This window comes from Balaenoptera ricei, chromosome 4 (genome assembly GCF_028023285.1).
Source record: "Balaenoptera ricei isolate mBalRic1 chromosome 4, mBalRic1.hap2, whole genome shotgun sequence".
Taxonomy (NCBI): domain Eukaryota; kingdom Metazoa; phylum Chordata; class Mammalia; order Artiodactyla; family Balaenopteridae; genus Balaenoptera; species Balaenoptera ricei.
In genome coordinates this window covers 90,574,659-90,596,466 of record NC_082642.1, presented here as the reverse complement: position 1 = coordinate 90,596,466, position 21,808 = coordinate 90,574,659, and the positions used below count along the sequence as shown (strand labels likewise).

The 21,808-nt window shown below is 35.8% G+C and overlaps 1 protein-coding gene across 2 annotated transcripts in view; it reads right to left on the bottom strand.

Annotated features, from left to right (window-relative positions):
* Nucleotides 1–404: 404 nt before the first annotated feature.
* The window catches only part of SNX4 (sorting nexin 4), a 65,724-nt gene continuing 44,320 nt past the window's right edge, over nucleotides 405–21,808 (bottom strand). For both annotated transcript variants that reach the window (XM_059920920.1, XM_059920921.1), the window contains exons 9-14: nucleotides 15,006–15,071; nucleotides 11,174–11,263; nucleotides 7,304–7,403; nucleotides 5,769–5,914; nucleotides 4,369–4,483; nucleotides 405–1,571 (exon numbers count right to left, since the gene is read on the bottom strand). In XM_059920920.1, coding sequence (XP_059776903.1) covers nucleotides 1,524–1,571; nucleotides 4,369–4,483; nucleotides 5,769–5,914; nucleotides 7,304–7,403; nucleotides 11,174–11,263; nucleotides 15,006–15,071 — 565 coding nt within the window. In that variant the 3' untranslated portion in view covers nucleotides 405–1,523. The remainder of the gene's footprint in view (nucleotides 1,572–4,368; nucleotides 4,484–5,768; nucleotides 5,915–7,303; nucleotides 7,404–11,173; nucleotides 11,264–15,005; nucleotides 15,072–21,808) is intronic.

The window sequence follows — 21,808 nt, the reverse complement described above, 5'->3', positions numbered from 1 at the left end:
ATAGGTATCAGTGGCCTTTTCAAATTAAGTTAGCTAGTAGAAAAAAAATCTAATTTTATATTTAGTCTAAGGTTAGGCTGGAAGAAAAGGCTTTTGATTTTTAAAGGCCAAGCTACTTTATTTCATGAGCCAAGAGATGATGATACAATTCAATGGAATGAAATGTGTACCTATCAAGATGACTTTTGCTTCTAACAATTTTATCTTTTTTTGAAAAAAAAAAAAAGGTAGAATTTTTAAAATCATACATCTCAGCATCTTATTTTTAAAAAATCCAACATTTTGGCATAAGACAAATTTATACAATTAAACACTTTAAAATATAATATGGCATATATTATTTTTCCATAGGGCATCAGATACTAATAGGTACAGGCCACTTTGTTAAAATAACAAAAATCATATGAAAATCAACACAATACTTCATTTATTTATTGTATAAGTTTGGCAAACAGCACAAAACTTCAGCAACATTTTAAACATGTAAAAAAGTCAAATGCTGAACAGTACTGGAAATCTCTTTTTACATAATTAGTAATAATGAGTACACATGTAGGGTTCTGCAAAGCTAGCAAAATACCAAGGGTGCTTGGCTTCTGAACATATACCACAAAAACACACACACAAAAGCAATATAATTTATCTTTACAAAAATTACAGCCAAGCAATAAAAAAGGATGTTAATAATGAAGATACTAACACGTATGTTCACTACATGTATCTTATACGATGAAATGCTACACTTTGTACCCTGAAATGCCATGTGTAGCAAGCCAAGCAGAGTCAATTTAGGCTCATCACTGAGGTTAAGAATTATCTGAGAATTTAATGCTCATATGTAACATACTCAATGAAACCTTGCTATATACCAATTCCCAGATCACAACAATGTATTTTACTATATATCTGAGAAGTTGAGTCTTCTTTGTTGGCAGTGTAAAATTTTTGACTAGTATCAAAATTCTGGTAGAACACACATTGAAGGCATTTTCTAGTGTATGCAATGTTTGGGGGCATTAAAGAATGTGGGAGAAATTCTTAGATTCCACACTAAGTTTCTGCTGACGTTTGTCAAACCAAACAGCTCAACTATAAGGCAAGGAAAATTAACCCCCTATAACAGATTAGTGGGTCTTACCAAATAAAGATAAGAATTCAATCTTAGGAAAAAACTCCCTACATAAGCAGATCTGAAACAGTGGGCACTAAAACGAACATCTAAAAATTACCTAACATCTTGATATTCAGTCATTGGTTCAGAAGCCTGACAATTTGTTGGTATATTTTATCTAATTAACATTTTTAGAATCAGCACCAGTCCCCAAAACCTCAAATTATAATATTTAATCTTCATTAAAATACACCCTTTTGTGCTATATTAACACTACAATCAAATTAAAGAAAGCTGAATTTACTCAACTTATTATACATTTTTGTGTATACTGGTAGCAACTTAAATTTTTCTATTTACTTGTGCTTCTGTTTTGGGGCACTTTGATTGAAGAGAAACTCATTTCACAGGATTACATCTTGCTAAAGCATTCCTTAGCATTGGTCCAAACTTGAATTCCCTTTAAAAACAAACAAATCAAAAAACAAACAAAACAAAACAAAACAAAACTTAAAAATGATTTTGGAAGGATTCTGAAAGCCCAAGTATTTGGCTTACTGGTATGCTAAGTTTTACTTTTTGGAATAATTAACAAGTCCAGCAAATAGGACACTTCTTCTGGCAATAGCTAATATAAGTCAATGTCAGATACTTTTGAAAAAAGTAATAGAATCATTTGTATGAGCCTATCTATCTTCAAAACAGAAAGAACTCCTACAACTTCTATTTGAAAAACTCACTTACTCATATCACATATTCATATCATTTCTATTTATAAACCAAACAAGTTCTGTAATATTTGAAACAAAAGAAAAAACTTATTAGTCTAACAATTAAATATAAATTAATGAATTATTAATTTATTAGTCTAATAATCAATATTTTGATAATTAAGTACTAATTAAGTACTAAGTTATCAACTCCCTTTCAATGGTTATAGCAGGCAATTTAGCAAAAAACTAATATGCTATAATATACCTAACATGCTTAAACAAAAATGCATGTTTGAAACTGGGGAAAAAAATGCATGTTTGGAAAAATGTAACAGTAAAATCTAGAAAGTGGTAGAAATAAAGGTATGTTTTCAGTAAACAAGATATATATTTGCCAATAACTGCTAATTTATGAAGAAAGAATATTTTCTTTAATATTTAAACATTAAAGTTTGTCAATATTTATCGAGGCTTCAAACAATAGGAAAAAAAATTAATCTTTTTAGCTTTTCTTCCTCCCTGATGGAATACAAAAAGAAAAAAACCCACAAAAATCTTTTAAAATGTCCCAGATTGCCTGGATAAAGTAGTATCTAATGGAGTATTCGTTGGTAGAATGGATAAGATAGATCTCATGTGCACTGTCCTAGTAAGACATCCATAAGACAGCAGATGAAAAAACAAAAGCTATACTAGCACATATAATGCAATCCTGTTTTTGTGGGAAAGGAAAGTGTATATTTTCTAAATGATTGTATATGTACAAATGAGTCTGAGAAGATAAACATGAAGATGTAACAGTGTTGAGTTTTCAAAAAGGGATTTGGGGAAGGAGGAGGAGAATTTTTACTTAATATGCTTCTGGCTTATTTGAAATTTTTACAATGAGCATATATGTTCTTTTTATGATAATTTTTTTAATTTAAAAAGATAAAATAACTTGAAATATATAGATACCCACATTTACCAAAAAAAGCTGATGTTAATCTTGATTTCTCGTACTTAATTTTAAGTTTCTAAAGAAAATAGCACTGTAGATTTTCAAATATAAGAATCTACTCCACTTAGGCAAGAAAATAAAACATGAAACACTGTAACACTGTTCCTAAGAAATAAGGTAAACATACACTCTTATTAATCTCATGTGAGTAAACTCTTGTTTACTCTAGTTATTATCTGAGGATACACCAGATATCCAACAGTGTGTCCGCACATACCTACAGTAATATCCTGTTTATCCAGAGATTACTTTTTAGCACCCTCAACCAGCTCACCCTAAGCAAAGTGGCAGGGGGAAAGTCCTTTGAGCCATTATACAAAATCTGCATTCTTGGAAAAGAAGCAAATGGGAGATCACAAGAACCTATTAATGAATCTTTTATAGGAATAAAACAAAACAAAACCAACTCTAAAAAACCTTTGTTTTCTGATCTTTCAGACCATCGAAGAGTTAAAAAGGCAGATTAGAAAGACGGTAAGCGTGAAGCAGCAGAAGGAGCTGATGGGATGACAGCAGCAGAGACAAAAACAGCCCAAACTACAATATATTCAACCATCAGCATTTGCAGATTGATCAGTCATGGTTTTAACTTCTCTCAAGTGACCCCAAAGATCTACAACATGAAGTAACTTACAATTTCATTGAGGCATAACTATAAATTTGGCCCAATGACTAATGTGTGAGTCTGTTGTTTCTGTCTCAAAACATCTTTGTTGTCTACTGCTATTTCTGGTCATACAAGTAAAAAGGGCTAAGAAAGTGACGGTTCCGAGCCAGAAAATACAAACTTTGGATAAACTAAAGCATAAGAGTGTTTGTATGAGTGTGATTTTTTTTCCCTCTAAGAATGTCTTCATAAATATGGGACTCCATCTTACTATGTGATATGCTGAGATAAAGCATGTTAAATCGCTTAATAAATTGCGAAGTGCTAGAGAAATGTAAAGCGCTGGGACTGACTGGTGGTTGCACGGGCAGATCCTGGGTTATGAAAAAGAGGTTAAGGAATATTTTGTATTTTGTTCTTATAACAGCATTTTAGAAAGATCTCCATCACTGCCAAAACATTTATTTTAACCAGAATAAGCTTCAACGTCCATGTATTCTACTGAGATGTCAACTACGCGAAGGGTTTACTCTAACAAACCGTATCGCAGCCACAGTTTCCCAAAATAACGCTGAAACCATTTTCCAGTCGAAGTATATATCACTGTTAGGAATGGTACTGTACTGCCCTGTCCAAGGGCAGTAATCCTGGGACATATAACCAAAGTAATGTTGTTAGTACATATTTTCACATACAAGTTATAAACGGGGCATACAAATTTGGAACTTTAGATGAGTAGAGACTCGGTAATTGATATTTTGATTATGACCCTTCTTTCAAAATTAAGTAGAGAAACTGGGAAACATTCTGGAAGAGGAGAAGAATGGACTTTAAAAATGAAAATGATAAATACTTTGGTCCAAATAAGAAACCGATTTTAAAGAAATTTGCAGGCACTTCTGAATATACTTGTACCTTCACTGAAACCAAAACCTACCTTTTTGCACATGCTGATCTGCATGACTGCATAGCTTATGAGGGCCTCCTTTAAATCATGGTTCTTTTGTTCCTTGAAGCGTTCAATATCAGCCCAAGCATTTTTGACAAATTCTCTGAAATAAAAGGTATAGTCATTATTATTATTCTTATTTAAATTAAGTAAACTACGTATTATAAATTTGAATAACCATTTCTCATTTGAGTTGGGTTTTTGTCTATATAGAGGAAAAAGCTATTGCGTGTATAAGATTGTTCTATTTTTTCTCTTCCTAAAAATTACAGTGGGAGAAAAAGCATACAGTCATACACTCATCTACATTTTAATAATCTCTATTTTGCCACAAGAATTCCAGCTTCAAATTATTCCCATAAAACAGATGTAAATGGCTCCCTGAACCAGCTCATAAGCCTAACAGATGCCACATGAAGTTGCCTTCCTGGGGTCACTAGAAAACATACATTCTTTTCAACAAGACGGATTATGTATCACATTTATCATGTGCTTACTTTAAATGACAACTAGAGTTTTAAAAATTCTGAGAGCAATTTGTCTTTTTTTTTTTTTTTTTTTTTTTTGGCTGCACCTCCTGGCATGCGGAACTTCCCTGACCAGGGATCGAACCCATGCACCCTGCAGTGGAAGTGCAGAATCTTAACCACTGTCTTTTTAACTCTATTCATGAGAGTTTAATTTGACTTACTTGATGCCAGCAGTTCTAAAAATTAACAAAACCACCTCCAAATCAGTGATACACTCTTGGTCTGCCTTGGTCTACTCAACAACTATCAGATGAAAACAACAATATGAAAAATGAGCCCAACAGTCATGGCAGACCTTTGAGAACTGAATTTCTAAAAATATTTATGGAATAATTACATTCCAAGCCCTATGCAAGGTGTTGGGACATAAAGATGAAAGAGACATAGTCACTGACTTTGAAGGGTTTGTAATTTAGCCAGGGACAGTCACACTGTACAACCAACCACCCAATATAAAACTGCCATGCAATAGTGGCATGACCAAGTGCTATGACAGCCTGTGAGGATAAGAGAAAGCTTCACAAGAGAAGTAATGCAAGAGCTTGGCACTGGAGAATGATCAGGCTTTTAACTGACAGAAAAGGGCAGAGGGGATGTGCAAAGGACAGAAATCATGAAAAGTACAGGAAAATAATATTATGAAGCTTAGATACTTTCTTCTTCCTCTTCCCCTGACACTAAAACAACTGTTTCTATGCAACATGATTTTTGATTACTCAAATTTCTTAGGAATACTCAATCACTGCATTTTAGAAGAACAGGCTACATCCAGGGACACTGGTGAAGCTGGGAATGGTTATAAACAATCTGTCACAGAGTCTACATGTCTAGCCATGTTAAAACACCTCAGCATTTTACCTGCCTTCCTGATTTTTAGACTTAAGTTGTTGTTCTCCTTCATTTATTTGTTCTTCTAGCACCTTTATTCTGGCTTCTCTCTGCTCTGGAGTTTCTTGACCAAAGAGCTTGGTAGTCATTCCCTTCAAAGAAAATGTTCTCACGGTCTAAAATGAAATAGAAACAGATGAATGGATAAACAACACACATACACTGAAATATTATTCAGCCTTAAAAAAGAAGGAAATTCTGACACATGCTACAACATGGATGAACCCTGAGGACATTGTGGTAAGTGAAATAAGCCAGTCACAAAAAGACAAATACTATATGAGTCTACTTATATGAGGTATCCAAAGTAGTGAAATTCACAGAGACAGAAAGTAGAATGGTGACTGCCAGGGGCTGGGTGGAGAGGGAAATTGACAGTTGATATTTAATAGGTACAGAGTTTCAATTTTGCAAGATGAAAACAATTCTTCAGGTTGGTTACACAACAATGTAAATGTACTTACTACTATTGAACTTTACCATTAAAAATGGTTAAGATAATAGATCTTATGTTCTGGATATTTTACCACAATTTTTTTTTTTTTTTAAAAAGGGGAAATAAAAAAAAAAAAAAAAAAAGGGGAAATAGCCATTTCCTCCCTAGCTCAGACAGAAAACACCACAAGCCTTACAACCAGGGGGCTACTAATAAGATTTCTAACACTGGAAAATATGGAAGAATCAAAAAGGGAAAAATTTTAACTGAGCTTCTTCATCATATGGAAAACTTCTAGTAAACTCTAGAGTTTACTGAGGGAAACACATTTAGGAGTAGAGAACCAAGCTCCCTGAAAATGGACTGGGAATTTCCCCTGGATTTTAAAAATAAATCAAGACAGTGTGCACCTGTTTCATGGTCAGAGGTCTTTTCCCACATATCTCTATGTGGGTAGCCCACAAGCACTTTCACAAGTAAAGTACTTGTTAACTATGAAATGACTCATAAATGGTGGCATTGTAACTGCTTCTTTACTTCCAGATTGTGTGCTCTCACCATGACAGCTTTTTTATTCCAATGAAATAGCTGGACGGTAGAAAGCTGATTATAAAAATGATCTAAGTCCAATACGATCAGGAATTTTATTCGCAAGTATTCACTGTAAGCATTCAAGAATAAAGTACACAAAAAGCTCCCTGTTAGGAGAGAGGCACTGATTCTAAAAGGGCAAAGTTTTTCAAAGTTAACTAAAATTTCTATAATATACCAGGTAAAATTAAACCTGGCAAAGGTCATTATTTCAATCCCAAAGAATAATGTTTTTTCACTTGGACTTAATCAGAAAAGAGATGGTTCTTATTACACACAGCAATGTTGGCAAAATTTCTTACAACACTATATAATACGTGTTTTAATGGCTTACATCCTTTTATATCAAGATCACAAACAAAAGAATTATGAAGTTGCCCACAAATTATTTCCCTGTAAAAGCTCCAGGCATCCTGCAGCCCATTCCACTTAAGGTTTGCTATAAAAGTACCAGAGACCTAAATGGAAAACCACTCACCCCGGTTGCCAGCTCTTCACACTGCTGCTTCTTGGATGCTAAGTCCTGAGCAGCCATCTCCAAATCATACTGCATAAGTTCATGTTTCCTGCACACAGCCCTAGGGATGAAAGAAAGTGCTGCCATTTAATTTTTGTGGCTTCTCCATTAATATGTTAAAAAAATTTTTTTCAAGGGTAAAGGGGAGGCATTCACGTCTTACTACGGTCAGAACTTTTATATACAGAATTTTCAAGTTTAAAATGTAGTAGCCCAACATTAAAAATTTAATCTAGCAGAACCTAAGCATAAAAACTTTATATATACTTAAAACAAAAAAGGTTGTTTTCCAGATACTTGCAACATTTTTTTCAATAAACATACCATTATCACATACATTTAAAAAAAGCTTTTGTATAACATAGGAATTAATGCTATAATCTCACATCACAACTGAGTATTGTTTAAAAAGACATTATCTCAAAGCTTTCTTCTTTTTATTTAGAAACGTCTATTAGTTTTTATTTTCATAAAAGTAATCCATGCTCACTGAAAAAAAAAAAAAAAGGATTCTAATACAGGAATGCACAAAATAAGTTTCAAGAACGCTCTCTTTTCCCCAGTTCCACTATCCAGACATAATTCATGTTAATAGATAGTATATATCGTTCCAGACTTTACCTAGGCATTTACAAATACACATATCCACCCACCCCCAGTAATTCTACATCTTTTCTTTCTCAACTATTTATATACCAAAGACACATATGTTTCTGTATCAATACACATTAATCTTTTCTATAACTTTTAAGAGCTGCAGAGAATTACACTGTGTTCAGCAACTTTCTTTTGGTCCGTAACTTGAAAACACCTTGGTGTAATTTTTTTTTTTTAATTTATTTATTATTTATTTTTGGCTGCATTGGGTCTTCATTGCTGCGCGCCAGCTTTCTCTAGTTGCAGTGAGCGGGGGCTACTCTTCGTTGCGGTGCGTGGGCTTCAGTAGTTGTGGCACGTGGGCTTAGTTGCTCCGCGGCATGTGGGATCTTCCCGGACCAGGGCTCGAACCCGTGTCCCCTGCATTGGCAGGCGGATTCTTAACCACTGCGCCACCAGGGAAGTCCTTGGTGTAACTTCTTACTACTCAAAACTCTAGAAGGAAAAAGGCTAACAATGTGATGTTTTCATACCAGCTACTGAACAACTAAAGGAATATTGCTCCTCTGTTTTATTAACAGAATTCTTAGGCTGATTTTAAAAGTGATAGGGGACCGTTGGTAGTGCCAAGACTCGTCAGGACGTGCATATGGTCTCTCGCTGCCTGGTGTGGGGTTTGCCATGGGCTGGCAGCCGCCCACTTCCAGTTGGCTTTTTACTGAGTTATGAGGTGCCCGGTGTGGGGCGCCAGTCCAACTGGGGCGCTGCTCCTAGCCGGGGCAACCTACTTAGCTGTACTTTTCAACTTCGAAAGTTGGCAGGAGCGACAGCAGAGTTGTTGCCTCTTTGAAGCGGTAAGTTCTCTGTGCTAGTGTATCAGATGAACGGCATTTACTGTTTAACTATTCCCACTGTATACTGTGCCAGGCTTTCTTAATGGAAGGTAGTTTTATTACTTGTGTCCAGAATGATGAAGTTTTCGAAAGAAAAGTTACCAACTGAATTGACGATATGCTGCCCAGTTGCTACTGGACTAGGATAAAATTGATTAAAACTTAATCGGTATTAAGTCGCTATATTACTTAAAGTAACCTTTGTATCAAAATAAAACATTTTGACTTTAATTTCAAAAACCTTCATAATACTAATGAAAATAAGTTACTGACATTTGTTGAAAGAATATTGGTTTGAGAGATTTGCAGCTTATCTAGCTGTGCCTTGCAAAAAATTAAATTTGTCCACTGTGATTACTTAAATTTTGTGTAGGTTCCTTTCAATTCCATGGCTCTTCTGTAATATTAGTGATAATGTAAAAGCGAGCTTTTGTACTTGTTTCCTAGTAAGATTCCTTTATTTTCTAGAACGTTATTAAAACCAGGGAGCTCTGTTGGCAGTTACCCTTTTGGACATGGATTATGTTACCTTGTGCTCTGGCTTTCTATTTGTGTCCTGCTTCCCTACCATATTACAAGTGTTGAAAGGGCAGTGATCTAATAGATTACCTTGTCTTTCCATCTCCTCATGGCTTCCTATAAGGATGACTTGAGCTAGGAAAGTGACTGGAATTAAAGCAGTAAAGTTCTTGAAGCAGTTGTTAAAACAAAGTAGGGGGCAGGCAGAAACCATTTTCTTCTATGTATTATATGTATAACTGGACAAGATGATAAAAAGTCGTTTTAAAATCAGAGATGGGAAAATCGGAGAAAATTGCCATTCCCCACAGCCAGCTTGTTCATGGTATACACTTGTGTGAACAACCAAAGATAAACAGACAGAAAAGCAAATGTAACTTACCACTAACCAAGATCACCTCTGCAAAAAGAAATGAAAATAACTTTTGGCAGGATTCTGTTTCATCTGATATAATTCAGAAGCAGGAAAAAAAGCCTTTTAAAAATACTGAGAATATTAAAAATAAGCATTTGAAGAAATCATCATTTCTAACTGAAGTGAGCCAAAAGAAGAATTATGCTGGGGTAAAGTTTAGTGATCCACTTTCTCCTAGTGTTCTTCCAAAGCCTCCTAATCACTGGATGGGAAGCACCATTGAAAATTCCAACCAAAATAGGGAGTTGATGGCAGTACACTTTAAAACTCTCCTATAAGTTCAAACTTAGATCTCAGATTTCAGTATGTATGTAAAACATAGCTTTTCCAAAATCCCTGGACTCTTGAAAAGCAATGGTACAGAAATGGAAAATTACCTTGTTGCAATATACAAGGGCAAAAGATGAGTTTAAAAATTACAAACAGCTTGTATTATATATTTTGTAAATACTGTATACCATGTATTATGTGTATATTCTTCATACTTGAGAGGTACTTTATAGTTTTGTTATGAAGGTATGCATTTTGCCCTGCCCAAATGGTAGGTGTTTTGTATATATACAATGGAGAAATTTTAAGCGTGCTAAGGCACATGAAAGACCAATTTATTTGCACAAGGTACTGAGATATTTTTTCAAGAAACAGCTGTCGAATCTCAAGGTGAAGATCTCAGTGTGAACAGTTTACTAATGTACTACTGCAGTTTAAATCTGTGGCACAATCATTGTAAACATGGGGTTTGTCTATGTTTCTCTAAATCGATTTCTGCCTTCTAATCTGTAATTACCAGAAAACTCCTATTCCCATTTTTACCAAACTTAATTTCTGGTTTTTGGTTTATATCCATTCAAATTTAAAATTTTAATGCCAACAAAATCAGTTGTAATCAAATTTTAAAATAATAATAATTTGCCCCCCAAAAAAGTGGTAGGAAAACAATTCATTTTTCTAAACTGGACTATCTCCCAGAGAACTGTTTGGCTCTGTAGAAGATACTATAAAAAGAGAAGACAAAGTCCTGACATTAAGAAGTTTTACAACCTTACTAAGGAGATAAAATATGCAGGTATGGAAAAAATTACAGAATTTAAATGGTAATATACAACCTAGTGACAGATTATGCTACACAGTCTCAATCTGTACTTTGCTTCCAATCTTCAAACTGGAAAAAGTAGAACAACATACAGACAGACCTGAAGTCTGAGACTAACAGGTTTTATCAACATAATGCTTCAAGCACAGGGCTCATCTTAAATAGCTATGTCTAGCCCTCTGTAACACACAGGAATACAATGAGACCTCATTCAATATCTGGGGGAATGAACTCATTTAAAAATCTTTATTTTAGAGTAGCATATGAGTGGTGACCAGCCACAGGGCTGCATCTGGAACATGTATTATACTTACCTCAGTGCTTCTGCATAAAAAAGATACTCCTTTAACTGATCTGCATAATGTTCTTCATCTTCTAAAATATCATCAATAGAAGATGCATACCTATTTAAAAAACATTGCAAATGTATATCTCAGAAATAACTAAATTTCCTTGTCAATTGCATTATTATGAACTTTCATCAAATCTTTAACCGTGGTCATTTTTAAGTCTTTTGTCATTTACAGACAGTTCTGGGTGTACTCTGATGCTTTTGCAAAAATGTTCCTATAAAAGGGTTTCATCTTCAAGGAATTCATGGAAAAGACTCTGACAAGTACAGGTTTCTGGTAACTGACTACACTGCTGAACTGAATGAATAAGCATTTTCAGAACTCTAATGAAAAACTGATGAATTCATAAAATTGCTAACAAAAGATCAAGAGGAAAAAAATTAATTACATGGGACTGACTGAACTGATGATGATTATAATTTTTGTGACTTTCTGTTTGATAAAAATGTGATGTAAAAAAAATTTTTTTAATAAAAATAAAAAAATAAAAAACATTGCATAGAGTAACCTTTATCAGGACACAAAGTATTGAAGTTCTAAAGAAGGGCTATTCAAAGCGTGGTCCACAGACCATTTGCTACCCATGAGTGACAAAAGCAAGTACAGAAAGTGAGAATAAGCATTTAGAAACATTTATAACAACTTTTTAAAACTGAAGTACAGTTGATTTACAATATTATGTTAGTTTCAGATGTACAGCAAAGTGATTCAGTTATATATATATATTTCTTTCAGATTTTCCATTATAGGTTATTATAAGATACTGAATATAGTTCCCTGTGCTATACAGTAAACACTTGTTGCTTACCTATTTTATGTACAGTAGTTTGTATCTGTTAATCCCACACTCCTAATTTATCCCTCCCCCCTACAGCAATCTTTAATTACCATGACAATTTTATTTTATTTACCTAAATGTTTTGATCAGCAAGGTCTTAGAAATAGAAAAACAAAGCAAACAAAAAACGGTCCTTCTTAAGGTAGCTTAAGAAGCACTGTAATATCTTTTGTTCAAATATATTACAAAAAGGGCTACAAAATCTGTAGAAAGAGTAAGAGTTTAGTATAATTGGTACATTAGTGCTCCTGGTAGCAACTACATACAGTAATGCCAAAAAGCTACAAAAGGAAAAGTCGAGCAAATAAAGATTACAGAAAATTTTAGAAGCCTTATTTTATTCTAATTCTCAATAGCAACCTCTGCTTTGATCTGGACAAGCCCTTCACTGTCGTGCCACTCTTGTTCCTGGCCTTGAGTCTTTCCTTGCACAGAAAAGTGATGGGTTTCCACACTACTTCTCCAAATCCTACCATACGTATCTCAACACCTCTAGAAATCTTCCCAGACTTCTTTAGTCCTAGTCATCACTCTACTTCTGATCTCTTATCAAAAATTGAGGACAAATTTTATCAAAGAAATGTCTCTTGTGTTGGTTTTCTCTGATCACATTATAAATTCCCTAAGGACATGGGCTATATCATTTACTACTTCTGTATGGTATAAGAAGCATCCTTTTTTCAAATTAATTCTGATTCCCTAGCATGGGCATAAAATAAAAATATATTTTATGTCTCCAAGCCCACTTCATGTAGGCAAGTAAACAAGTTTACTGAATTCTAAAAACAAACAAAAAATCTATGTTAATGCTCACTGAAAAGTGATGTGTTTACAGTATTTATAAAAGTAGGCAAAATATGTATTCTGTAAATATAAATTTACATTTGTTAGAGTGTGGAATTTCCCCTATGTGACTGAAAGACATCTTGAGAATCATTGTTAAGAGTAGGAAAAACTGCCTTTAGTTCATAAATCTACAATTCTGGAAAAGTTAATGTTAAGAAAAAAAAGAAGATAGGTGGCTGGTGGCTTGAAGATAGGAAACACAGTGTAGGGATAAGCAGCACATCTTTGGGTAGCAAAGGGTAAATGGTAAAGATTTTTTAGATATCATTACTAAAATTAATTTTATTTAACACTGTAAATAAACCAAGTAAAGGGATAATCCCAAATTCTTGCAAATACTAAAAATGTCCAGTCAACAGAATGCACGAAGACTTAACAAAATGGCTGAAAAGCAGCTGGTCAGCTTATATAACAGCCCCCCAAAAAATAATACTTAGATAAAATAAATATATTTTTGTCTGTTTATTATTCGGTTGTAGGAGTTCTTTATATATTACGGTTGGAAATGTTTACTCCCAGTGTGTGGCTTGCCTCTTCATTATCTTAATGGTGCGTTTGTGTGTGTTTGTAGTAAAATATAATGTAAAATTCACCTTTTTAACAATTTATTGGTGTACAGTTCAGTGGCAGTAAGTACATTCATATGGTTGTGCAACCATTACCACCATTCATCTCCAGAACTTTTTATCTTCCCCAACTGAAACTGTACTCCCACATTCCTTCCACTTCCAATGGTGTCTTTTGATAAGCAAAATTTTTAATTTTGATGAAGTACAATTTACCATTTTAAAAATATTTTTTTCTTTTCATATCCGCTTTAAAAAATCTTTGCTTACTCGAAGGTTGCAACAATATTCTCCTATGTTTTCTACTAAAACCTGCAACTTTAGCTTTTACACTTATGTGTATCATCCAAATTGAATTAGTTTTTATGTAAGGTGTGAGATATGGCTCAAGGTTCATTTTTTTCCATGAAGATATCCAGTTATTCCAGAACCATTTCTTGAAATGAACTATGTAAATGTGGATCTATTTCTGGACTCCAGCCTATTCCACTGATCTCTTTATCTCAATACCTCCTGATAACTATAGCTGTATACTAAGTCTTGAAATCAGGTAATATATTCCAGGCTTGTCCTTTTTCAAGACTGTTTTGGCTATTCTACGTTCTTTGAATTTACATATAAATTTTAGAATCAGCTTATCAATTTCTATTAAAAAGTCACTGGAGTTTTGATTGGGACTGTGATTTAGGAAGAATGGTCATATTAACACTACTGAGTCTTCCAATCAATCTATGAACGTGGTTTAATCTCGCCATTTATTTAGGTCTTTACTTTCTCTCAGCAATGTTTATATATAAAGTTTTCAGTGTATAGGTCTTTCACATATTTCATTAAATTAATCTGTAAGTATTCTGTTTTGATGCTATAAATGGCATTTTTAAGTTTTTATTTTCCAATTGTTACTAGTATGTAAAAACAACTTATTTTAATATATTCATCGTGTATCATGCATTCTCATTAAATTCAGCTATTCCATAATATTTTTGGTTGATTCTTTATGATTTTCTACATAAAAGCTCCTGTTAACCGCAAATAAAGAGAGTTTTACTTCTTCCTTTCTAAGATGTATGCCCCGTATTTGATTTTCTTATCTTACTGCACTGACCAGGACCTCTACTACCATTTTTACTAGTTGTGGTGGAAGCAGACAACCTTGCCTTCTTCCTGATTTTAGGAGAAAACACCAATATTTCACTATTAAGTACAGTATTAGCTGTAAGTTTTAGACTGAGGAAATTCTTTATATTCCTAGCTTGATGAAAATTTTTACTGTGAATAGATGTTGATATGCTTTTTCTACATGTACTGAAATGAACACATGGGTTTTCTTCCTTATTCTGCTAATATGTGAATTGAACTGAAAGATTTTTGAATGTTAAATTAATCTTGCATTCCTGAGATAAACTTCTTTAAGTCAAATCTATATACAGAGAGCACAATATAAATGCCAGCAAACTTTATAAAAACAGAAGAACAGAAGAATCACTAACACTCCACCACTAATGTCACCTCAGGTTCTACCTTAAATTCTCTGGGTACTTACACATCCATGTGATGACCAGCACTCTGCAGTCCATCACCCATTTCTTTTTCTATGGCACTCCACTCACTAAGAAGAAAAAGATAAAACCAAAAACATCATGAATTAGATATGGAATATTATTAAATGGATTCTTTTACAAGGTTGTTTTCTAGCTAGCTTTTAAACAATGTATAGTATCTATTTTGGATTTATTTTCTGTGACTCAAATATGCTCCTTTCCCCGAAGTTTAACAACTAAATGCAAGTGAAGGCTTTAAAATATTAGTTCAAAAGTTTGTATCTGCTGCTGTTAAGTGTAAAGCAAGTATCATACAAAACAGTTTCTGCTTACAGACAACTTTCTCAGCTAGGGTGCCTATTTAAATCAACTGTGGCGCTTTTAGAAACTATGAATGCTTACCCTGCTCTTGATCTACTTAATTAGAATCTCGGGGATAGAGCTGAGGCATGCATATTTTTAATTACTACATGGATGATTCTGATAAACACACATGATTACATGTCACTATCTTAATAGGTAACAGAAAAAGACAACTGTACAGAAATACTAGGTGTACCATAAAACTTTGATAACTTGCACTAAAGTTGCATGACAAAGTCTACTTAAAAGCACAGATCATTTTGTTGTCATTTCAGTGAAATTCTTGAAATAAAAATTCCTTCTTGGGGCTTCCCTGGTGGCGCAGTGGTTGAGAGTCTGCCTGCCAGTGCAGGGGACACGGGTTCGAGCCCTGGTCTGGGAGGATCCCACATGCCGCGGAGCGACTGGGCTCGTGAGCCACAGTTGCTGAGCCTGCAAGTCTGGAGCCTGTGCTCCGCAACAAGAGAGGCCGCGATAGTGAGAGGCCCGCGTACTGCGATGAAGAGTGGCCCCCGCTTGCCGCAACTAGAGAAAGCCCTCGCACAGAAACGAAGACCCAACACAGCCATAAATAAAGAAAAAAAAAAAATTAAACTTAAAAAAAAAAAAATTTCCTTCTTATGGAAGATGCATATGTGTATTATAATAAAGGGGGAAATGAATCTATAATCCTAAATACTAAGAGATGACATAATTTGATATATTTCCTTCTAGTTCTTTTTATTTACTCATTTTAATATGGCTGAGATCATGCAGTATATGCAATTTTGTATTATGCTTTTTCTATTAATAGTATTTCCCCACATTATTAAAATAACTTGTTCTCAGCATTATTTCAGATGGCAACTCATAATTTTTTTTTTTTTTTTTTTTTTTTTTTTTTGGCAACTCATAATTTTTTAACCATTTTCCTGACCATTCAAGATTGTTTCCAATTTTTCTGCTATGTATAATAAACACCTTCAATTGCATATATCATAAAAGGGAAAAAATTAAAACACTATGATTCTGTTAATCTGTAGTTTTTATACACTGTTCTTGAAATATCAGATTATATGCTTATAATACTAGAAGGGTAAAACCACACATGGTTTTTAAAACTGTCAAGGAAGGAAAACAAACACAAACATATCTCCTTCTGACAATTTTTACTCATATGTTTACCCTCAAAATAGTAATAGCAACAGTTAACCTTTCAGTGCTTTGCTGTTTATAAAGTGAATTTTTAACACCTCTAGCTGTATTATCTAAAGCCACACTTCCAATGCCTACAAGACAATTATGCTTTTTTTTTTTTAATTTTTATTTTTATATTTATTTTTGGCTGTGTTGGGTCTTCGTTTCTGTGCGAGGGCTTTCTCTAGTTGCAGCAAGAGGGGGCCACTCTTCATCGTGGTGAGCGGGCCTCTCACTATCACAGCCTCTCTTGTTGTGGAGCACAGGCTCCAGACGCGCAGGCTCAGTAGTTGTGGCTCACGGGCCTAGTTGCTCTGCGGCATGTGGGATCTTCCCAGACCAGGGCTCGAACCCGTGTCCCCTGCATTGGCAGGCAGATTCTCAACCACTGCACCACCAGGGAAGCCCAATTCTGCTTTTATATACCTCTGTCACTTCAAATTCAACATACCTAAAGCCCAGCTCTTCACATGAAAAACAAAGTCTAGGGGTTTTGGCAGATTACAGGCATAACTAGCCAAATTTGTAAGGTAGCAATCACAGTTAATGCAGCTATGAGTCACGTCAACAGAATTAATGGACAGTCCAGATCAACTATCTATTGGATGTTCCACAGGTACTTCATCCATCTAATCTTTGAGCACCTTTTAATGTGCTACCAACTCAAGGTCAATATAACCAAATTTAATTCTTTTGTTTACCAAACAAGACTAAAAACTAGTTCAAGAAAGGTAAGACTTACACTTAATCATCTATTTACTCCTATTAAGTCGTTTAGTGCCTGATAAATACTTGGCATTTATAGGTTGTAGGTAAAATGAAAGAATGAACCGATAAATGAATAAATGTGAGGAGGGAAACATGTACTGGGTTCTATGTATCAGCCACTACTAGGCACAAGACCTCTCCCCTCAAGATATACATAGTCTAGCCCTTGACTACTCAAACCGTGGTCTATGAACAGCATCACCTGGAACTTGTTGGAAATGCAGACTCGCAGGACTCATTCCAGATCTACTGACTCAGAATATTCATTTTAACAGTTCTCCAGGTGACTTGTATGCCTATTACAATTTAAGAAGCATCTGCTAAACAAAAGGTTCTAACTGGGGTCCAGGTATATGCTGAGGATTGGAACTAGAAAATGTTAACCAGTTTAGGGAGGGAGAGGAGGGAGAGGAGGGATCCATTAACAAGGAACTATTAAAGTACAGAAGGAGGGACTTCCCTGGTAGCGCAGTGGTTAATAACCCTCCTGCCAATGCAGGGGACATGGGTTCAATCCCTGGTCCAGGAAGATTCCACACATTGCAGAGCAACTAAGCCCGTGCGCCACAACTACTGACCCTGCGCTCTAGAGCCCGCATGCCACAACTACTGAAGCCCACGTGCCCTAAAGCCTGCGAGCCACAACTACTGAGCCCACGCGCCACAACTACTGAAGCCCACATGCTCTAGGGCCTGCATACCACCAACTACTGAACCCGTGTGCTGCAACTACTGAAGTCTGCGTGCCTAGAGCCCGTGCTCCGCAACAAGGGAAGCCACAGCAATGAGAAGCCTGCGCACCGCAATGAAGAGTAGCCCCTGCTCGCTGGAACTAGAGAAAAGCCCGCGCGCAGCAATGAAGACCCAACGCAGCCAAAATATAAAATAAATAAATAAATAAAATAAAAAGTATAGAAGGATTTAGCATCAACTTTATAAGAGGCATAATTGCTATCATAAAGTACTTAATGGGTGGATAACTGTCACAGATGAACCAGATCAAAGAGGGTAATAAATCTTTTGTAGCATCTGATGAAGACTGTGGACCTTTTCCACTAAGGAGGGAAAATCACAAACAAAATTTTGCATATAATTTCAGAGACTTCATGGATTAAAGACCTAAATGTAAGACAGGAAATCGTAAAACTCCTAGAAGAAAATATAGGCAGAGCACTCTTTGACATAAATCGTTGCAATATTTTTCTGGATCTGTCTCCTAAAGCAAAGGAAACAAAAGCAAAAATAAACAAATGAGATCTAATTCAACTTAAAAGCTTTTGCACAGCAAAGGAAACCATCAACAAAATGAAAAGACAGCCTATGCAATGGGAGAAAATAGCTGCAAATGATATGACTGATAATATCCAAAATACATAAATAGCTCATACAACTCAATATCAGAAAAACTGAACTCAATTAAAAAACGGACTGAAGACCTGAACAGACATTTTTCCAAAGACATACAGATGCTCAGTACTACTAATCACCACAGAAATGCAAATCAAAACCACAATGAGGGACTTAGCTGGTGGCAGTGGTTAAGAATCTACCTGCCAATGCAGGGGACACAGGTTCGAGCCCTGGTCCCACATGCCGCAGAGCAACTAAGCCCGTGTGCCACAACTACTGAGCCTGTGCTCTAGAGCCCATGAGCCACAACTACGGAAGCCTGCGTGCCTAGAGCCCGTGCTCCGCAACAAGAAAAGCCACCACAATGAGAAGCCTGCGCACCGCAACAAAGAGTAGCCCCCACTCGCCGCAACTAGAGAAAGCCCGCACGCAGCAACAAAGAACCAACACAGCCAAAAATAAATAAATAAATTTACTTTTTAAAAAAAAGATTATTAAAAAAAAAAACCCACAATGAGATACCACCTCACACCTGTCAGAATGGCTATCATCAAAAAGAGCACAAACACCAAATGTTGGCAAGGACGTGGAGAAAGGGAAACCTTGTACACTTGTTGGTGGGAATGTAAACTGGTGCAGCCACTGTGGAAAACAGTATGGAGAGCCCTCAAAAAACTAAAAACAAAACTACCATATGATCCAGCAATTCTGTTGCCAGAGGGTAGGTTCTTGTTTTGTCACAGAAATAATTCAGAGACGAGACACAGACGCCAAGTAAGCGAAGTGAAGATTCACTGAGCAACAGTATACTCTCAGGAGGGAGAGCTGGCAAGCTCAGAAGAGCAGCTGCCCCGAGCTCCTTCTGGCAAGCTGGTTATATGGGGTGTGAAAACGGGTGGAATATTCATCAAGAAGGGAGGGACTCTGGGGTAACTTCCTGGCTTTCATCCAAGTTCCACCTTTCTGAGAGGAGGGGCTGTTTTTGTCCTTGGTCTTCTCGGATCTGCCATGGCGTCAGGTGCATGATGGGTACTGCTCTGGCTGCAATGTTAATTCTATTGTAATGAGGGTATAATGAGCATTCAGACACAAGAGGTTCCCACCTTTCTTTGCCTCTAGGACCCTGTCATTGCAAGATGTATGGTTTCCTGTCATATGACCCATGCCTCTCTTCTCTGCTCGTATCTGGCTAACTGCCTGCTCTAACAATTCCACTCCTGGGTTATAAATATGAAGAAAATGAAAACACTGACTCGAAAAGATACATGCACCCCAATGTTCACAGCAGCATTATTTACAATTTCCAATATATGGAAGAAACCTAACAGACGTCAACAGGCGAATGGATAAAGAAGTGTGGTATATATATGTGTGTGTATATACAGAAACACACACACACACACACACACACACACACACACACACAAAATGAAATATTACTCAGCCACAAAAAAGAATGAAATTTTGCCATCTGCAACAACATGGATGGACTTGGAGGGTATTATGCTTAGTGAAATAAATCAGACAGAGGATTATGCTTAGTGAAATAAATCAGACAGAGAACTGTATGTTATCACTTATACATGGAATCTAAAAAAAACAAACTAGTGAATATAATAAAAAGAAACAGACTCACAGATATAGAGAACAAATAAGTGGTTACCAGTGGGAAGAGGGGAGGAGGGAGGGGCAAGATAGGGATAGGAAATTAAGAGGTACAAACTATTATGTGTAAAATAAACAAGCTATAAGGATACATTGTACAGCACAGGGAATATAGTTAATATTTCATAATAACTATAAATATTTCAGAGACTTCAGAGAACCTGAAGTCCATCCTTATCTCCTAGCTTAAGGAATCTTAACTATAAAACCACAAAGGTCCCTCCTGCTCTAGTATTTTACAGTTCCATTAAGAAAGAAAGGAAAGAACTCCAAGAATGCCCAAGGGTCAAGACTCTGGAAAGGAATAAAAATATTATTACAACAAAAATAGAGGTACAGAACTAAATTTAGCTGCCCAATCTGGTGTTCATCAGGGATAGAGGCATGGGAGGGAAAGTCTCCAGCCCCAAGCAGGTCTATAGTAATAAGTTTTATTTGTTTATACTTCCGTATATCATTTCATTTAAACAAAGTTCCATGCTAAAAAAGGGTTTGGAAATCACTCTCCCCATTTAACCCCACAACTGAACAGATATTTAAAATCGGGCTCAGAGATCTAACATGGTTTACTCAAAAGTCAGGCATCCAATGAGAGGCAGAGCTGAGATTAGAATCAACTGCCATCAGAGTGTTCTACTCACTAATCCCAACCTTCACTTCCTTTTTTTGGCTTTCTTAATCAAAAGAGCTCTTTAGGGAATTCCCTGGCGGTCTAGTGGTTAGGGTTCCGCGCTTCTACTGCAGGGTACACGGGTTCGGTCCCTGGTCACGGAACTAAGATCCCACAAGCTGCATGTTACGGCCAAAAGAAAAAAAAAAAAAGAGCTCTTCACCGCCACTCGTCAACCATATGACCAAAAAATAAAAAATAAATTATAGAATCCTTCAACAAAATACATCCTGTGCATCTTTGAGCTCTGAGGTATATGACAAGGTTTGCATATCCCTGATCATGTTTACACATGACTCTTTGAAAGAAATTTGCTTTTGCAGTTTCCTGGAATCCCTTGAAAGGAATTATACCAACTGAATCTGGGAAAGCTGTGTTTCCTTGGTTGCTTCTATATGGATTCACAATCTATGAATTAAGATGAGTATTTTAAAATGTTCAATTAACAGAATATAACATTTTAGGCTATTAGCTCCTGACAGCTTTCATTAGCTTCAAAAACTTAGTTACTGGCACTTAAAACTCTCTTTTTTCTAAGTCTTTTGCAGAGTGAATCCCACCTATGTATTGTAAAAAATAAATAGAAACCTCAATTAAATAGAGTTGGAAGACCAAAAGGGGGAGCTCTCATGCCCTGTGTCCACAGCAGAGCCCTAGAAGAAGAAGAAAGATTCCTCTTCTTTCCTGGCCAGGTCTCAGCCAATGAAAAGCCACAGAGACTCTTTGTTTACTCTAGCCCTCCCAACTTCCTTTTCCTTTCTATAAAAGCCTTCTCCTTCCCTTGCCCTGTGGGAACTTGCATGAGCCTTGCCA